Here is a 20764-nt window from a genome sequence, read left to right on the forward strand (position 1 = left end):
GCCAGACGCTCGTTGAAGAAAGTCACATGGCAGGAGGACCGCTGGCTGGGCTGCCTGCACACACAAAAACACTCATGAGCATAAAGGGACACACTGAAAAGAAAAGCAACAACACACACACTAAGAGATTACAATTACTGTCATACTACCCCAGTAAAGATGCATATTTTTTAGAAAAATTTAGAAAAGTTGTACATTTATTTAAGATTTAATTTTCAATAAGGACATAGCAGCAATATTCAGAGTAAAATAGTCTATTTAAAAAAAAAAAGAAGGAACATTTTAGATTAAAGTTGTATTTTGTTTGAGAATTTTTACAAAAGATTTGAGATTAGTGTTAATATTTATAAGTCAATACATACATACATACATATAAATACAAGTCATTTTTGAGGGAAAAAAAGATTTTAGATAAATATAGTACTAGTAGTAGTAGTGATATTTTTTAGTCATACAGTACACTCATGAGAATGCAGTTGAATATATATTTTTTTACAATAAAGTTGCAATAATACAAGAATAAAGGCATATATTTTGAAACAATTTTGATTTTAAACAATGTGTGATGCGTTTTCACCAAATCTGGCTTATGTCTTCGAAAATGACAACTAACATGTTCATATATTCTAATTCTACACTTAATGCTTTCAAATTATGTATAATACGTAGTGGTATGTCAAAATTTGATAAAGTTAGATCAATTTCAATGTTGAAATGCCTTGCTTTGAGAAAAACGCGTTTTAAGTTTTTGCCACGTAAATCTTTTAAAGGTCCATAGTAACCAGTACGTTAGGAAAAATATATTGATCCCAGGCTTTCAGGAAGTGTTGAAAAAGTGTTGGAAAGTCAATTCCAATAGCAGGTAAGGGCATCATCCAAGATTTTAACCCTTAAAAATCTGAGGAAGTTTGACATCTCAGCTGATGAAATCGGGCAAAAATGCTGATTTGGGCCCAAAACTATGAAGGTCCCATTAAGCTTATAATTCATCTTTTGGGCCATCATTTGCTAAAGTTTGCTTGTTTAATACTTGATACCTCTTTTTGAGGGTCAAAACTTGGTTTTAGTTTAGGTTTGAATTGGGTTTTGGTTGGGATTAGGGGCAGAGTGAGTTGTGATGGTTACGGTTAGGGTAAGGGTCTAGGAAATGCATTATGTCAATGAGATGTCCCCACTATAAATGTAAACACAACATGTGTGGTATGTGTGTGTGTGTGTGTGCGCGCGCGTTAATTTTACTGAAGTCAAATTCTGCGATGGGAAATTTGATTTAAACATTTTGTGTCAAAAGATTATTTGCCATGAATCATCACCATCAACGTAAATAATACATAAGGAACACATCAGCACTGTATAGAATTTACAAGTAACTCTTTGCATTATGGAGGGGGGATGTACCATGGCGATTCACTATCATCTTTTCATCTTCAGGTTTTGTATTTCATAGCAAATATTTACATTTTACATTACATTATTACTAGAGTACACAATTACACAAAAGGCATTTCAAAACCTGTTTTACACTAAAAACCCGACTCGCTATTTTCCGCTGGCGGGACATGCTCTCATGTGATAATAATAATAATAATGCAGCGGATTTATATATCGCTTATCTATCTAATCAGATACTCAAAGACTCTTCACAATGGATACATTATTCATGCACTTACACATCCACACTGCGGTGGCGGTGAGCTCCTTAAGTAGCCACAGTTGCCCTGGGGCAGGCAGACGGAAGCGTGGCTGCCAGTGTGCGCCTCCGACCACCACCAAACATTCGCTCTTTCATACAACAGTGTGAGTAGCACTGGAGGCAATGTGTATAAAGTGCCTTGCCCAAGGACACAGCGACACATGACTTGGGGAGAGCGAGGATCGAACAGCCGACCTTCTGGTTACTGAACGACCTTCTCTACACCCTGAGCCACGGCCGCCATGTAAACAAGCGTCTAACGCTCTCGTAACATAACTTGCTTTAAGTGCATAAATAAAAGCATTCAATTAAAAGTAGAAATAGGCTTGCGAAAGAAAGAGATGCTGGAACTGACAATTAACTATATTTGGATTATTGGCCGATGTTCGGATCAATTGATGATCTGCTATAAGGTAAGGTAGAGCACGTCCAGCCGCGTCGCATAAATGTGTATCTTGTTATTTAACACGTGTGTACGTGTGTCTGGCTTCTGTCTGATTTCGTGCTGAGGGTCACATTATAGTGTTTGCCACTTTTATTGGTAGTTATGTCCATTTATATAAAACATTTGTGAATGACGTCAGAGGCGATCGCTGGTTTATTTTGGAACAGGTGCCCGAAACGCAGTGCTAGCTAGCAGCTCGGCTAAAAAGACGCTCTAGTATACATTTGTCTACAAAATCACTTGTTTTTATAAACTTGGACTAAACTTGAAACTTTTGTACTGCTGGTAAAGAAAAATAGAGACCTTAAGGGGGTTATTTTTGAAGAAATCTCAAAATTGACATTTTTGTCCAAACTATGTATTTTTGATATTTACTTAAAACATAATCAACTGATAATCTGAAGGCTTTTCTAACATTTTCAACAGTATCCTTCCAGTGGGCTTGGCGTAGCAGATAAAAAGGCAAACAATGAAAAAAAAATTGTCACTACAAGGTGGCACTATAAGTATAACCAAATATTATCATAATCTTTAGGCCGTGACAATATTCTATTTGCCTTGAAAGATTAGGTAAAATGCTCGAACTCGGTTGGTACTGTCTGGGCTGTTTTTTGGATAAAATGTGACAGTAAAAGAGTTAAAGTCATAATTTTATGAGAACAGAGTGGGTATATTTTTTAGACTTTAGTCATGATCTTGCAAATAAAGTTTATTTTCAATATGAAAATTCATATATGTAAGATTGAAGTTGTGATATTAAGAGAATAATGTTGCATTTGTAAAAATAAAAAAATTAAGTCGGAATATGAGAATGAATTAGTATATTTCCAAAAAGGGGAAATCTCGTCTTTCAGCTTTAATCTCATAGTGCAATTACCCCCCCTCCCTCCCCCTCTTTTCAGTGTGAGCTTTTGTAATAGCAAACATGAATCACACGGTCACCTTCAGAAAAGGCCACAGTCCTTCAAGTTGTTTTTGATAATGACGTCAGTGACGGCGTCAAACACGAACTGCACATTCTTGGTGTCGGTGGCGCAGGTAAAGTGGGTGTAGATCTCCTTGGTGTCCTTCCTCTTGTTCAGATCTTCAAACTGACACTGGATATAGGCCGCTGCTTCCTCGTAGGTGTTAGAGCCTGTGGGCGGTGACATTTAATTTGGGATTATTTTACACTATTGCTGTGTGAAAATCTATAGCAAAAAAAGGAATTACAGTCCATATAATTATATATCAACTCACTCACTCCCAGCCATTTTCACTGAAGCAACCCCCTTCGCTCCCGGCTGTTTTACTGGATTTTGACTGATTTTGCAAGGCCCACAAAATATTGTGTTCTGTTGCTATAAAAACATGGAACCTACACCAAAAGAAAGTCTTCTTTCATCCGGATAAAAAAGTATAGTTGTAGCAATTAGCATTAAAATATAGCCATGCTTCATGATTATTCACAAACCTGTTGAAATCACTGGCAAAAAGAGCTTGTTGCAACATGGCCCTGGCTGATCTCTTTTACTGTGCTGCCACCTGCTGGGCGTTTTTTGTAATAACTACCATTGCTTTAAGCGACCTCTCCTTGTCTGAAGCTGTATAAAAGCCTTCTGTATGCTCTAGCATTAAACTAGCAACAACAAAAAACTATAAATACGTTTTTGGGAGTGAAGAACAAAGTATTAAGAAATGTATTTATAAGTTTTTGGGTTTGAATGAATTAAACGGGGGTGCAAAGGCAGGGTACATAAAAGTGCCTATATACAGTGATTAGAGGGTAGCAAATGAGTGAATGATTCCAAACAGCATAGAATTGTCATGCATCTACGTAGAGAAAGGTACGGTAGAATTAAAAGCTGCCAACAACAATAGCGTGCTGCAAATCTCATTTTAAAAGACATACAATTTCCTTGTTAACTGGATTGATTTCCTGCAATTGGTTACAAGAACATTTCTTCACCATCCGTATTCATTATTTCCCAACATTGTTCATTCACAGGGCAAGGATGCAAGTAACAATTGTTTTGTTTTATGCACCAATTTGATTTCTTTACCTGCATATTCTGGGTAGCAGATTGTGAGAGGGCTCTTTTTGATCTTCTCCTCAAACAGGTCCTTCTTGTTGAGGAAGAGAATGATGGAGGTGTCCGTAAACCACTTGTTATTGCAGATTGAGTCAAACAGCTTCATGCTCTCGTGCATTCGGTTCTGTGAAAAAGCAAAGATACATTACTAGGGGAAGAAAGAACAGACAGTTTTCACATAAATTAGGATTAGCCTTTCTCTGTTGAAATTTCATCATGAACCTGAAGTACTACAGAGAAAAAATGTTGTGCAAAAAGTACCGAAAAATTCAAGTTAGACATGTGCATTACAAGTTTAGGGAAGGTCAACCAATACACAGGTTAATAGTGCATTTTAGGTTTAGAATGAAATCTCTCACAGAAGCCGGATATCCCTATTGTGAGAAGTGTAAAAAAGGTGCCGTTCTCACCATTTCCTCATCCTCGGCCAGCACGAGGTCATAGTCGCTGAGAGCCACACAGAAGATGATGGCGGTGACGCCTTCAAAGCAGTGGATCCATTTCTTCCTCTCCGACCTCTGGCCACCAACATCGAACATTCTGTAAAGATCAGACAAGGGCATTTAAAAAGCAAAAACAAAAACAATGTCATCTTTTTATATATATATATATATATATATATATATATATATATATATATATATATATATATATATATATATATATATATAGAGAGAGTTACCCTAACTTGTGTTTAATTGTTGAATCCATGGCAAAGTTTGTAACCATTTAGTGCACTCAATTTGTATTTAATTGAAATGCCATTAATTACAGACCACAAAAACCACCACGGGACTAGGGTTGGGCGGTAAAACGGTAATACGGCATCCCGGGGTGTCAAAAAATGGCATTACAATGTCATTACAAAATTAATAAAAATGCAGCCTGCAGCGTATAACGTATATATACAGCGTATATATAGCGTATATATATATTATATATATATATATATATATATATATATATATTATATAAATAATATATATATATAATATATATATAAATTATATATATATATATAAATTATATATATATATATATATATATACATATAAATAATATATATATATATAAATAATATATATATATATATATATAAATAATATATATATATAAATAATATATATATATATATATATATAAATGATGATCCAACTTAACGCAAACCGGATGGAATAGCATGCTGGTCCAACATGCCTTCAATTTTAAATAAATCCCCAACAGTGTCACCAGCAAAGCACCCCCTCACGCCTCCTCCTCCATGCTTAAGTTTGGACACACCTTCTCATTAAGTGAGTTTCCTTTCTTTTCATGACTATTGACATTGTAGATTCACACTGAAGACATCAAAACTATGAAACAAGCGGTCAAAATGAATTTCCTCCGCAGGTTGTCTGGGCTCTCCCTTAGAGAAAGGGTGAGAAGCTCGGTCATCCGGGAGGGACTCAGGGTCGAGCGGCTACTCCTCCACGTTGAGAAGAGCCAGCTGAGGTGGCTCGAGCATCTGGTTCGGATGCCTCCTGGATGCGTCCCTAGAGAGGTGTTCCGGGCATGTCCCACCGGTGGGAGGATGGCGGGATACTTTGTCTCTCGGCTGGCCCGGGAACGCCTTGGGATCCCGCCGGAGGAGCTGGTTCAAGTGGCTGGGGAGAGGGAAGTCTGGGCATCTCTCCTAAAGCTGCTGCCCCCGCGACCCGACTTTGGATAAGCGGTAGAAGATGAATGGATGGATATAACAATGAATATTACTATATCAGTTTAAAATTAATAGTAAGCTGTTAGTCATGTGGAAGTCACATAACTGCTCAGACGGAGCAAGGTAAAATGGCCAGTCAGCACAGCTCGGTTAAGCGGTCCCTTAAAAAGAAAACATATGCAACTGCTACAATTTGGCAGCAAATGTCGATGTGGCCTGTATGCAAAATCTGCATGAGGACTGCAACGGTGCGAGATGGAATATACTTCGTATCTCCGGACCCATCTGAGGAACGATATCCCCCGCTCACTGCTGTAAAGAGATAAGTTTGTCGCCGCGCCACAAAGCGCTTTTATTTATACAAAAAAATCAGTAAGTGATTTTGTTTTAATCCACGGACACACATCAGCAAGAGACCGCGGCACGCAGGTGAGTGTATCTGTGCGTGCTCTTGGGGTGGAGGCTGCGTGCTTATGTTTGTGTGTCGCGTAGATGTCAAATGTGCGCCCACAGCGGGGTCCATTAAAAGAGTCCAGTAAAGCGAGAAACAGTTTGTAAGTGTGGAGGACCGTAGAGGTTTGTGCGCGTCCGCAGGGAACAATGTATTCTACGTAATACTATCTGAGTTTGGCTATGTGGCGTAAAAGGAGCGCATGCACGTCAGCTACACACTTCAGCTAAAGACGTGCTGTCATTGAGTGACAGACATTCAAATCCGCTTCATCACACAAAAGATTATTACAAATGCAACCGTAGCACACAGTGAACAGATCTGTGACCATTAACTTCTAGACAAATTGGCTGTTGTCAGCGCAAGATAAGTCTTAAAAAAAGAAGGGGAAAAAAGTCTAAAATTAGCAACGGTATTACCGTATACCCCGGTGAAATGTAGAGACGGTAAAACTGTGTCAAAATTTAAATGCCCAACCCTACATGGGACATTAGAAGGGGGCAGGACCAGCATCTCAAATGTAAAAGCATATAGAGACGGTTTATGACCAAGGGGGGTGGGCTGACGTATATCCACTAGGGCAGTCACTATCGAATCTTTTTAAAATGAATTATCATATCGATTATTCCACAGAATAATCGCGCCGCCACCCGTAATTGTTTTGAGAAAATTACCAATTAAAAACGTTTTTGTTTTTTTTACATTTTATTTTATAAATCCACTAACCATTTTACCAACTACCTTATAAGGTTTTGGCCCAATGGCAGTAATATTACAGCAGTTGATCAGCTTAAAGGGTAGTGTTTTTTCAATTTTAATTTTTTTCTATGTAATCACTAATTAGATTACATAGGTCGCACCTTACAGGAGGCCGACATGTTTTGTCGCAATATTTCTGCGTACGGGATACTTGAAGAAGAAGAATTTCGCAAAATTAGTCGGTAGAAGTGTGGTTCTCTGAGGCACCAGCGTGTGTGTGTGTGCGCTTCAAAATGCACACCCTTACAAATTAGGTTGTTGCATTCTATTAGTTCACCAATAAATGGCACTATATTCTACACAGTCTCTTTAATTAAAAACAAACAATGACATATACAGTAATAACATGTATGTAACAGCAGCAGCACCCAGTGCTCAACACATTCTCTGTAGTGGAAATATGAAATAATGAGCTTTGAAAAACAGTTTCAACTCTGTCAGTGGTTCTCAACCCTGGTCCTTGGGTACCCCTATGTAGCCTGTTCTCAATGTCTCCCTCAGTCAACACTGGCGAGGATCATTATCAGGCTTCTCCAGAGATTCCTAATTAGCCGATCATTTGAATCACCTGTGTTGGCTGAGGGAGACATGGAAAATGGGCTACATAGGGGTTCCGGAGGACTGGGGTTGAGAACCATGGCTCTATGTTACCACTATAATGTTACTTGTTGTGTTTTTGCACCATTTTTTACTTAACAAAAACAAACAAAATAACTAAAACTAAAAATTTTAGCTGTACAAAAATACATTACTGAAAAAAAAATAACAAGCCTCGTATAGCAGAGAAGTCAGTCATTAATCAAATTTGATTAATAATCGTTTTCGTGCCATCGTCCTCTTCGTCAGTGTCAGAATTTAACAGGTCGATAGCCTTTAACTTAAATGCAGCATATTATGCACTTCTCCGTTTCTTTTCCATAATGAAGGCGAAAACTATCTCGCTCTCGTTCAGTTTCTCCTACTGTATTTAGGCTCACTCGATTTTGCTCGGCCTGGCGCTCTTGCGCTTCCTTTATAGTGCGCCCCCTCGTGACTTGGTGGATAAGCCGTATTAGCCACAGGGTCGAATGCGTGAAAAAAGTAATTATAGTCCGGAAATTACGGTATAATTACTGTATAGCAAAAATGGCATTCGTTTCATCTTTGATAATTAATTTATTACAAGCATTTGGGTTGATTTTAAATCAGATTTTAAGTATATTTATTTCTATATTAACCGGAATAAGGACGTTTGAAAGTGTGTTGCACAGAAATTACGTCATCTAGCAGCAGCCAATAAAAAAGCACCTTCAGATGACGTCGATCCTCAACTACAATTTTGCGTGTTTAACTTTTGGCTCCAATGGCTTGCCTCGCCTGCTTTTTCATTTAACTCAGCTGAAACAACACTAGGTAAGAAGTGCTCATAAAATTCATAAAAACTAACAGAGCTACCCTGAAAATCAATTAAACTAATTTAAAAAACAAAACAAAGCTCGGCCGTAAATTAAATTCAAATTAGCACCGCACCGCACGGAACGGCACGGCCTCCATTGCATTTCCATTACAACAGGCGGGATGGGGGCGGTGTCATTTGAACTGATCAAGCTTTGCCATATGATTTCACGGGTGGCAAGTTGCGGCAATATTGAACCATATTTATAATTTCCTATGGACCACCATGGATAAAATATGGCGATCTTGATTTCACGACCGGCTCGCGAAGCTATTTCTGAATGAAGAGCTCAGCCTCATTCATTTAACTGCAGGCTCGACCACCAGTTTAGTGCAAGGGTTAAAGCAAATAAATAAATAAAAAAAAATTATGTTTAAATTGACTGCGGTCAATTAACACAAATTTTGCAGGTCAGTAAGGCACACACGGATTATTTTTAAATAATAATATTTAGGCATTAATCAGGGATGAAAAATGTGACGTATACGACAGCTCGAGGAGGGTAATTGGTATTGCAAGAAAATTAAAATACTTAATACATACCTAAAAACATAAATTCGATGCATTTTGAGAGATAAAAATCAAGCAGACTTAAAAGACAGTATTAATGTATAAAAAAAAAATATATCTATACATGGTCATGTTATGCTATATAAGCAGGGTTGGGAGGCTTACTTTTAAATTCTATTCTTCAGATACAGTTTCTTGTTAAAAAAAATATGTAGTTAATAACGTAATCCAATCACCATACTATTAAGATAATGTAACTTGGACAATAACAGTGGACCCCAACTATTTGCAGGGGTAAAGGACAGCGAATAACGAAAATCCATGTGTAATTGACACCTATTTAAATGCATGCATGCATGGATGGATGGATGGATGGATGGATGGATGGATAGATAGATAGATAAGCACGGATGGGTGGTGAGCTGTTCAGATACATAATTATTTATTCAGCCCATGTGGAAAGTACAGTAGATTTGCTTTCTCCATAACAGTTGTTGCCATCATAACGTGGGAAATGGGGAAAAAGCAGACAAATAACGCTTATGAAGGCAACATTTATAGATTCACACCCAAATAACCTTGCCTTCATCTCTCACAGACGCATGCGCCGTAATTATGACCTAATTTTGCTGCGACGATGATGACGATGCATTACATCAAACGCAAAACGAACTTTTATCCCATTCGCTAGTTTTGACATTTATATTATTAATATGGTGTTTAAAGAGTACATCAGTGCATAATATGTAAAGAGGGTGGAACTCTGACTCACGTTAGCATTTAGCGGGTTAGCAACTAGCACCTCCGTAGAAGGACGCTGCAGCACGCTGACATTTCAAACTTTTTCCTTTTTCTTCAGTGATTAAGTAGCAAACAGTGAATAGCGATTAAAACATCCTCTTTCCCCTCCTACATTCAAATTGGCCGCGTAGTGTGTAGAGGACTCGACTCGCGACATGTCCAGTTCGCATTGCCACCCTGCACTCTAGGGGAAAGACAGTTCCGGCAACTTCTTCTAATATGGCTTGCTGCTTCTACACACAGCATGAAATTTGAGACTGCACCCAGATATAAAAATTCTGTATTTTTTCAAAAATGTTCAAGGTGGTATTAATAAATTCAATGCGTAAAAGCAATGTCAGTTTAGTGATGGGATCTTAAACAACAAGCATGCAGTCCCCATGGGGACTTGATTATGGGGTGCACCTGTCTCATTTTCAAAAATCCGTCCCCACGACGGAGAACTTTGTGGTGTGCACTCACAATTTTTTTTAAACCACAATCATTACAAATCCATCCACAAGTATTTTTTAAATGGTAAATATAGCTCAGTTGTTGTAAAACATTATTATATTTATTGTACATACTGTATTTTTATGACTTTGGCAAAGACCAGCGATGTCGCCTTTTTATTTATTTTTTAAGGTGGCATTTATTTATTAATTTTATATAAGGGTCGCGAGTTGTCATGCAATCTACCAATACTACCTTCGCGGCCAACTGGTCGATCGCAATCAACGCATTGAGCACCCCTGTTCTAGATGTTAGCAAGCAACACATTGTTAACTGCCTATTTACAAATGTATGTGCAATACATTCTGACGCCTGCGCATCAACACATGTATTGTAATAAGGCCTGCAATGATATATTGCCGTATCGATTTTTTGAGCACACCCCTGTTATTAATACACCTTGAAGTAATTTAAAATTGTGAAAACAACTGCACAAAAATCCTTCTGATGTATTCAGTAAAATTATATGATGCAAGAAGAGATTAACTTGAAATGACAAACTGACTTGAAATGCAGATCCTTGAAGGTGAAGTGTGTCTCCACGATGCCGGTGGTCTTCACTCGGGTCCTCAGTACATCTTGCTGGGTGGGCACATAAGCTCCATGTGATATCCTGTCTAGGTCATTCAGATAGCTGTTTAGGAAAATAAACAGGGAATGGTTAATGTATTCCAAAATAGTCACACCTTCTCTGGAGCACTGAGTTGACTCACTATGCCGCTGAGTCGTTGAGTTGGTACTCTCGGGAGCGGCTAAAGCACGCTTGCACTCCTCCGTCCTTCCACAGCCGCTGGATGACCCCGGCCAGCTCACCAGTCATGAAGCCCTCCTCAGCTGAGCCGGCCAACACAAACAGCTGGCGTGCATCATCCTGTGCGGCCAAACCTCTCATTTAAGTTGCTATAAAGCAATACAAAATACTAAATACGAAAAGTATAAAGAGCAGGAAATCTGGCCAGCTGTGACTAAGTCGAGTCATGTGTATGGAAACAGACCATGTACATAGTTGGGGCGGCTCAGTGATAGAGTGGTAATTTCCCAACCGTTCAGCCCTTGGGAACATGTCAAAGTGTCCTTGGGCAAGACATTGAACTCTTTAAAAAAAATAAAAATAATAAAAAAAGAACAAAAAAAAGTTGATTATTTAAAAATGAAAACCAGTTGGTTGTTAATTATTACATGCAAATGTGTTTTTTTTTGTCTTCTATATTCATAATTGTTCTATAACCAAGAAAGTATATATAGGTATATTTTTATTTCTATCTAAATACCCGATTATTCGCTAGAAATGTTAGTACGATATCCGAATACCAAAATATTCGATAGCTGCAGCCCTAATAATATTAATTTTGAGTTGTTTTGAGTCACGCCCACACGAGTTCTTTCACCACACACCCCTGTCAAAACTAGCTTGCACCCCACAAGCCATACTGCAGACGCTGCACACCTACTTTGAATTTTTGTTAACATAAATAATATATTATTATAAATTATGTTTGGTCCAAAAGGAACTTACATAATTATATTGTTTAAAATAATTTTATTTGTCTTAATATTTTCAAATGTTTAAACATTTTCTTGTTTTGATCAAAAAAATTAATAATCGTTTTGAATACTCGTGATTTCAATTATTACCAAAATAATCGTGATTATTTTTTCCATAATCGAGCAGCCCTACATTGGAGCGGTCCCAGATTGATATTCTGGAGAACTCCTTTGAGTGATTCACATTATCAAATTATGGGTTACCCCAAATGGCTGGAGTCGCAATTATTTTGCCTACTAATGATGGACACACTTCTAGTGTACAAACTTCTACTACAAACTACATCACGTCACTCCCAAGACAGCAGATGCATAGCTGTCCTTCAGTGGCAAAAAAAGAGCTGGGGCTGGCGGTTAAACTGAAATGCTTTGCATCGCAATAAAACGATCACTCACTAACGAATGTACATCAAGGTGGTGCAAAGACGTTCGCAAACAGGTCGCTAGGAATGCAACGATATCAAAACATCACGATACGATAAATATCACAATATGAACATCACAATATATTTATCACAATATTGTGGGGAGGTTGGCAATATAAAAAAGGCTTATGATACAGTATAAAATCGATATAGTGAACCGAAAAACAATATTGTGTTGTTGTACATAATAATAGCAGTGACGGAGAAATAGGCTTGGCCACGTCATTGTCATGGGCTCCTATTGGCTCAGAGGCGCAAAGTCCATGTAGTTCACAATGTTGTGTTTGGTTGAAGTGGGCCAAAAGTAATGTTTTTTTGACGGAGATGTTTGCTGGTGTAACTGATTTATAGAAGTGATAACTGTCACACTGGCCAAAACATTGCTAATTAAAATTAAACTGCACTAATAAACATGGCAAAACAAAATGAAACATTTGTGAAAAGACACAGCACCACATAAGAGCAAAATGCTTTTTTTTTGCCGCCGAAGATAGAAAAAATAAACGTGATGGGAACCGAACCCGTGACGTCACACTTAAAAACATAGCCTAGCGAACGCCTCAACTATTACACCACCAATAAGTACACATTCAGTTGAGCAGACTGTCATTTTAGTTCTGACACGATTCACGGCAGCACTGGTGAGTTAACGGTCACAAAAATATCCATACGAATTAGGGATGCACCAATTTTTTTTTGTTGCCGAAACCAAAAATGAGAAATGCTTGTACGTACGTACTTACCTAACTAAAGTCAAGACATTGAAAATGCATTAAGTAATATTCATGTTTCAAACAATAAATCAATTAAATCAAAATTATGAAAATACTTATTTAGCACTCTAACAAAGCACAACATAAAATTATAAAATGTGTTACTTATTCTCATGAATAAGGGCCTATAACTCCTAAAAAATTTAAAACTAAATGTTTCGCACAAAACTCAAAGTGCTTTTTTACATTTTCTCTGTAATACAACAAAGTGCAACCGAACAACAAAACAAGTACAACTACTGAAAGATACGGAAAACAAATATCACAAGCAAGCCCATTCTGCTTGAGGTAAAGTGGCAGTTTTTTGGGGGGATGAAAAGTAGCTTCCCTGCGTTATCACAACGGTGCGGATGACACATTTGTATTTGGAAAAGGGACACGGTGCAGCGCACTTAAAATCCGCACAGTCGCATATTCATCAACGTTTAAAAATAAATAAATACATTTCTTCGCACATCACCTCGCGGCAGCCAATGGGCTTCGGGAACGGACTGCAAAGTCACACAGCGTCCTGTACAGGTCTGCAAGTCACCCGGAGATACACTTCGGTAAGTGTTTACTTGTTTACAACTGTTGAACTGTACCAAGGTAGCAATAGTGCTAACATTAGCCAAAGTATTTAGCATGGCCACCAAAATGCCAGTGAAAAAGTGGAATGCACTCGAGGGGCTCGAATCATAGGAAAAAGTGCAGGAGAAAGAGTGGCTGACCTGCAGTGCAGTATTCGTCAGTGCTCTCTTTTTTCAACCCGTTCAAATGCTGTACAGTAGTTTACCAAGCGACGCCCCTCTCCTTCTCCAGTGTGTGCAATGAAGCTGTTGCGACAGGTACAGACTGACACGGTGAAACGCCAGCAAGTAGCGAGGCGGAACACTCACCCCCGCGTTTGGTGATTACCAGTAATTCAGACAGACGTTTGCTTGCAGCGGTTCTTTGCTTCCGTCACCACAACACCCTATTTCGACTATGTTCTTTCGGCTTTAATTTTATTTCCTCCGAATGCCCAAAATGCCTATTTTTGCCATTTTCGTCCGAATATTTTCGGTGGCCAAATATTTGGTGCATCCCTAATATGAATGGCCGAAAAGTAAAATCCTCAATTCTTATTCTGCCAATCACATGAATATGGTGTGTATAAAGTATTGAGCTAGAGTTCTTTTATTTCCTACATTTCTTGAAGGCACTGGAGGAAGGTTCCAAAGCACGCCCTCACGTAAAATTCGGGTCAAAAGTATGAAACTAAAAATAAAAAAATAAAAACGATTTCAGAAAGATCTGAAAATGAAAAAAGATTTGAAACTGAAAAAAAGACTTTAAATGTCAAAATATATGAAAGCAAAAGTGAAAAATAATTTATTCAAAAGAATGACCGAAGTAAATCAAAATAAATTTTTACCCCAAAAAACGTTTTACACGTATTTTTATTTTGAATGAATTTTTATATTTTGCTAAATTCAAGCTCAACACAACAATTTACAGTTTCAAGGTTGTTTTTTTTCCAAGTACAAAACTTTTGACCCTATACCTATTTGGTTTCAAAACTCAGAATTTTTGTGAAAGGTGAATGATTGAATGAATGAAAAAAATGTGGTGGTATTTTGTGACCTCGGCCAGCACTCACCGCTCTGGCCGAGTCGGCAAAGTCGATCTTGAGGCGTCCCATGGCCCTGATGATGGCAATGATGGACTGGATGGTGTTGCTGTAGACGACCGCCTTGTACTGCTTACACTCCTCCTCTGAGTAGCCTGCTTCATGGATGATCCTGCCACACATGATGAGAGCTTTATCATATGTACAGAGTTCCTCACTACATCATCATTCATCTTTCGCTGCAGCATTACATCGCAAATTGTTAAGTGATTGTTTTTAGTAAATAGGTTTATTACAGAATAGAGGCACTCCCCTGTATGATTAGTGGGGTGTGGGTTAGCTCTGTTACTACACTAATGCAGCCACTTTTCTATTACATCAGCCTTGTGCCTCAGGCATGACCAATGGTTCGATAAATGGAGTTTGTGCAGTAGGCATGTGTAACGGATGCCAACTCGTGTACATTCGACAACCTTCACTCCTCAAAAGTGTTAAGAGTAAACGGCGGCCGGCTGGTTAGCGCAGCCTGGGCCCAGGCTGCGCTAACCAATAACTTAAAACAACAGCCTTTTTATTTGACCATTTATTTTAGAAGATTAACACCTTAGCTGTTATGAGAACTTCTGAAAGCCTCTGGCCAATAGTTTTCAGATAGGATTCAGTTTAGAAGTCCCCGCCATCTGTCTGCGGATGTGACATCATGTGCACGTTGTGTATGTGAAAAAGGGGAAATGCAGTAAAAATTTTCGTCCACAGGTAGCAGCAGCGATTCGAAATTTGGGCTGGGTTTAAAAAAATAACAATTGAACAATCGATATCAAATCGATCTTCCTTTTCAAGCCTGATATTGATTCATAAAACCATTAATCCATTATTTTAATCTCTTTTTCCCATAAATTCATAAGAAAATACATTTTCAAAAGCCAAATTTTTTTTTATTGTTCACGTAAATTTTAAAGTATTTTCTTACATTTATGAAAGACCTGACTTATTGCACTTTAAGGCAATTCAGAATCTTTTTAATTTATATTTACAACTATTGTATTGAATTAGAATTATGAAAATATTTTCATCTTATCCTTGCTGATGTCAATGTTTTTGTAACGCGTTACATTCATTAATAACCTTAATCATTTAACCAGTTACTGCCTCTGCAAAATTTAATTAAGAATTGAATGTTTGTGGAGTTTTTATCATTAACTTAATTTGAAGAAATAATTGTGTTCCATAATTAATATCGGATAGAAGTGAAGTGAATCAAATCGGGAAAAATCGAAATCGAATCGAAAAATGAACTCTTGTGAATCAAAATTTCATCGATTGAGGAAATTAGAATCGATACCCAGCCCCATACGAAATTCAAATTTCTACATTCAGTAGCTTTAATGTGAATCTACCTCTTTCAAGTGTAGTTAAGTGCTCTACGTTAACTTCTGCAGTGTTGCACGTGATTAATTGACCATTTAAGACAGTGATAGCCGAACTACGGCCCAGGGGCCACTTGTGGCCCGCCATCCAATTTTTTGCGGCCCACGACATACTCTATACTGTGCGTGAAATGACATTTGACACGGCCCGAAAGACTAGTTAAAAAAATAAGGGGGGTGTGAGGCAGAGTGAGAAGTCAGGGTGTCCAAAAAATTGGTGCCACTGCTCCTAATGAATTGGTTTGTAAATTGTTTAAGAGTTTTTCTAGATATGCAAAGATGTAAATAAATTATTTACCCCTAAAATAATGACAACAATAATGTGGTGAATAAAAAGATTTCAACTTTAGAAGCAAAAATAATTTCTTCCACTTTCTGCCTTGTGTCCATGTCTAATTTATAATGCCAATGACTTTCAAGTACCGGTAACTGTTTTAAAAAAAGGTCAGCTTACTAAAGTTTCATCTTGTGGTGGTTTCTGAATGGGGAGATGGGATTCCGTTGCTGTTCATTGCAGGGCTGGATCTAGTCTCGTGAGAGACACGATCTAAACAATTTGCCTTATTACCTTTAACAAAAAGCCGTTTTGTAGCAGTTTTTCAAAAAAGCTACAAAAAATAAATAAATAAATGTTTAATTAAAAATTAAAAACATTTCAAAGCCGCCTTTGCATCTTTTTGTTTTTCTGTATGCGGCCCTCAAATGTAAAAGTTTGGATACCACTGATTTAAGAAAATATTTATTATATTGCAGCACTAAGTATAATTTATATTTTAGCATTTAGATTTTAGTTGGTTTAAGACAGGATATTTTATTTAAATTTAAGTGGATCTTCAGATCTTTATCTTTAAGACTTTTTTTTTAATTTTCAAATGAAATCCTATTTAAATGATCATTTTGTGCTGTACCACTGAAATGCTATGAAAATAAGTTTTTACTTGGTTTAACTGCTGCACACAAAACAAACAAAAGAGACAATTTGGAAGTGTTCTTTTTTTCTTGATGGATTGCTGAGGTATAAGATTCGGCATTGGCACATACTCAAAATCAAGTGATCAGACTGGTGAAAAACAATGTAATCAGGACATTCCTAATGTGAAAAACGAGATGGGTGGAATTAAAAACTTTAGAGACTGTACTGTACTGTACATTTTAAGGCATGCTTGAGTTTCTTTTATATGGTCTCTATATAACTGACTTTCACCTACTGTGTACACCTGTACAATCCAATTTTTAAAACCTGATCACATAAGTGAGAATTATCATAAAAAAAAAAAACATCATTGCAAAGCTCTAGTCATGTTTGACAGGATACACAGCCATCTTGACTTACTTCATCTGTTTAACAATTGTACTCTTCCCAGACTCGCCAGCACCTGAAAATAAGACAAACATGGAAATTATATCATACATTATTTGAATCACGGACAAGTGCATGCCAAGTTGACAGTTAGTGTGCCAGGAAATAAAACCATCCAATCATTAGCTGAACCGCTAAAGGCTTCGCGGGCAGGGATGTCATGATAATGGCGATATCACAATATTAAAAGGCCACGTTATCATTGTCATGTCACAATATTTTTTCCACCTTGAATTGATTTATTGCTTATTGCGACAGCCCTGTAATACATTCTATTTTTCAGTCGATGAAACTTTTAAAATAACTTTATGCATGAAATACTCTAATGGAGATAGACATCATGCCACTTAAATTTAAATATATAAATACAATAAATATAGAAATATTGGTAGCGACACTAATAATGGGCACTCTCTATCTGTAAATGGCTTCTTGTGCTTCACTAAAATCTATGCTACCTTGAAAGATGACTCCATTGCTATATTGGCTGTCTTTTTTAGGTTTAGTGAACAAAGACTGTTGTTTACGAAGGGCAGATTTTAGTTTGTTTATCCGTTTATCTTGTCCTTTCGCAGGTTTGTGCCAGTGGGAAAGTCCTTCGAAAAGTTGCCGTTCATTGTTGTAAAGTGGCTCCGCATTGCATCGCTTGCCAACTGAAACGCTGGCCCCACAGATCAAACATACGCACTTGTTGACGTTCGGGAAACAAAAATTCTGTTTTCCCATTCATGATGAAAATTATACAACTTATGTTTTTTTTTTTTTGTGACGCTCATGTTTGCAACGAACCGTGGTGCTAGTTTCACGCTCGTTCCTGGTTGGCTGCTTATCAATTGACATATGCAAATTTTGCTGTGCGAACGCCCCCTGATTGGTGAACTGTTTACGCGGACTTGTAGAAGTTTAAAGTCCTGTGTCTTGTCTGCATATCCAAAATCTGCTGTGCGAACGCCCACTCCTGATTGGTGGGCTGTTTTCACGCTCGTTCTTGGTTGGGTGCTTTATTGAACATAAGTTTTGAAACGTTGTGTTTACAAACAGCAACGGAAATTTTCTGATTAAAAAAATCTGTCCGCGAGCTACTCAAACTACACCGCGAGCTACTTATTGGAGAAGCCTGGTCTATGTAAAAGCCGCGATTGCAAAATAACCCATGACTTATTATCGCTACATACATGCCTGATGTTTGTTAAACAATTTGCGTCAAAATCGCTAAAGATAGCCAAACACACGCAAGATGGCGGTCCTATGTGCGTCAGCAACAAGACAAGGTGGTATCTACGGCTGGGTTTACAATATCCATATTGTATCAATACTCCTTTTCATAGCCCAATATCAATACATAAAGTTATGTATCGATATTTTTTCTAGGGATCCTCCGATCCACTTTTTTCATTACCGATTCAATACCAATACCTTGGGTTCAGTATCTGCCGATACCGATCCATACTCAATTGTCTTTGCATTAGCCCCCCCAATAATATTCAATATATTTCCACAAAAAAATCTAATGCTTTTAGATGTTCTTTAATGTCTTCGAAAATTTTTTTTTAAACATTTATATGAGTATGATTTTTATTCAATATTTTCAATACATGTATTGAATGTATATTGAATGAATGTAATCATTACTTAAGTGACGGTACACTTTTATTTTCTTACATTCAAGCAGTGTTAATGTTTCAACTGTGTATAATGTGGCCAAGGCTCGCCTGATTCCAAGCGCTTCTGTTTACAAAATGAGTTTGATGTGGTCAAGGCTGCTGCGCCACTTGCTTCTGTCTACATACTGTCTGTCATGTCTGCACGTAAAGAAATATTCATAGAAATATTCAAAGGCTACATGCTTTTTTGCTCTTCATAGTTTAGTTTGCCGCTTCCCACACGGCCGTCCTTCCATGGAGCCTGTCGGCTCGCCACTCGCGACAGCAGGGAGGCAGGCCCCGATCGGGCGGCGGTGGACCTTTGCGAGAGAAAGAGCTGAGGTCCCCGCTTGGCCAGCGGTGAGACCAACCAGTTCCCGCTCGCTTTCGTGGAGGTCCCCGCTTGGCCGGCGGTGGGACCAACCAGGCCCCGCTCTCTCTCGCGGAGGTCCCTGCTTGGCCGGCGGTGAAACCAACCAGCCCCAGTAATTTCTCGCGAAGGTCCCCAACGGCGGCGAGGCAGTGAGCCGGTGGCAAGGAGGTGGCTTCTCGCTGCCGAACGGCTTCCGCTAGCTGGCAACGCGGGGCTTGCCTTCCTGCCAAATGGCTTCCGATGTTCCCCCAGTGCAATTTTAACAGACATTGGCTGTGCCAACTTGACAAAGGGGAAATATTTACCTCACAATTACTCGTTTCACCTCGTCATTGGAGACGTGAATGTGTGCACGCCCAGGAGATAAGCCTCTGTGGATCGGGTCCATTTTGACAGATACCAGATCAATTTTTTCCCCCAATATCTGGGCTGATACCAGATCCATGTATTGGATCGGAGCATTCCTATTTTTTCCCCCCACACACATCCACCTACCACACAAACAAACATAGTCTCCGGCGGAAGCGAGAGCAGCGTAACTAGCGGTTCAAATCAACATGGCGGAAGCACTTAAATCAGCGCCAGCATGAAGGCAGATGTTTGGAAGTTTTTCGGTTTTAAGGAACAAGACAATGGCAAGGAACTTGACAAAACCAAAGCGGTGTGCAAGATTTACTAAGTGTAAGGGAGGTACTTTTTCTCACCAGAGACTAATTAAAAGGCCAGCTGTTTTGCTATTAAAAGTTTGACACGCTCCGCTTTAACGCGGTACCAGCGAGAACTTTGTATAAAGTGTAATCGATCACCCATGCACTTAAATTAATGTCAGTTTCACTATAACGTTAGCCGGTTAGCAAAGCGGTTAGCATAGCCAGGCTTCTATGTCTTTTCCTTGTTAACTCTTTGACTGCCATAAACGTTATAAAACGTTTAGTAAAAACCTACGGAGGGGCGCCGAGGACGTTAAAAGACGTTCACTATGTTTTTTTGTTTTTTTGGGGGAAACGGGTGGAGGAAAGCCTTGGGCAGCTGTGCTGAAAGTATCAAGCAGATCTAGTTAGTAAAATGACTCGTTTTGGCCCCTAGATGGCAGCGATGACTCTCTTTGGACAAGATTGGGTGGGCCGCCCACCGTGGGCGTCAGTAGAAGACGTGAGGCGGAGCTTGAGTGTTGAGGGGACAATGGCTGATGATGCAACAATGGCTGATGAAGCAACAATGGCGACCGGTTGCAAGCAGCTCACGCTTGAGCATTTTTTTCAAAGACGGAAAG

The 20764-nt window shown here is 38.5% G+C and overlaps 1 protein-coding gene across 1 annotated transcript in view; it reads right to left on the bottom strand.

Moving 5' to 3' along the window:
• The window catches only part of LOC147176443 (guanine nucleotide-binding protein G(i) subunit alpha-1), a 31653-nt gene that overhangs the window by 874 nt on the left and 10015 nt on the right, over window positions 1-20764 (bottom strand). Inside the window, exons 2-9 of the mRNA XM_086072753.1 lie at window positions 17449-17491; window positions 14719-14860; window positions 11068-11225; window positions 10860-10988; window positions 4621-4750; window positions 4181-4334; window positions 3081-3273; window positions 1-54 (exon numbers count right to left, since the gene is read on the bottom strand). The exon at window positions 1-54 is cut by the window's left edge and continues 874 nt beyond it. Coding sequence (XP_085928879.1) covers window positions 3083-3273; window positions 4181-4334; window positions 4621-4750; window positions 10860-10988; window positions 11068-11225; window positions 14719-14860; window positions 17449-17491 — 947 coding nt within the window. The 3' untranslated portion in view covers window positions 1-54; window positions 3081-3082. The remainder of the gene's footprint in view (window positions 55-3080; window positions 3274-4180; window positions 4335-4620; window positions 4751-10859; window positions 10989-11067; window positions 11226-14718; window positions 14861-17448; window positions 17492-20764) is intronic.

This window comes from Leptonotus elevatus, chromosome 4 (genome assembly GCF_054856555.1).
Source record: "Leptonotus elevatus isolate MCC_2025b chromosome 4, RoL_Lele_1.0, whole genome shotgun sequence".
Taxonomy (NCBI): domain Eukaryota; kingdom Metazoa; phylum Chordata; class Actinopteri; order Syngnathiformes; family Syngnathidae; genus Leptonotus; species Leptonotus elevatus.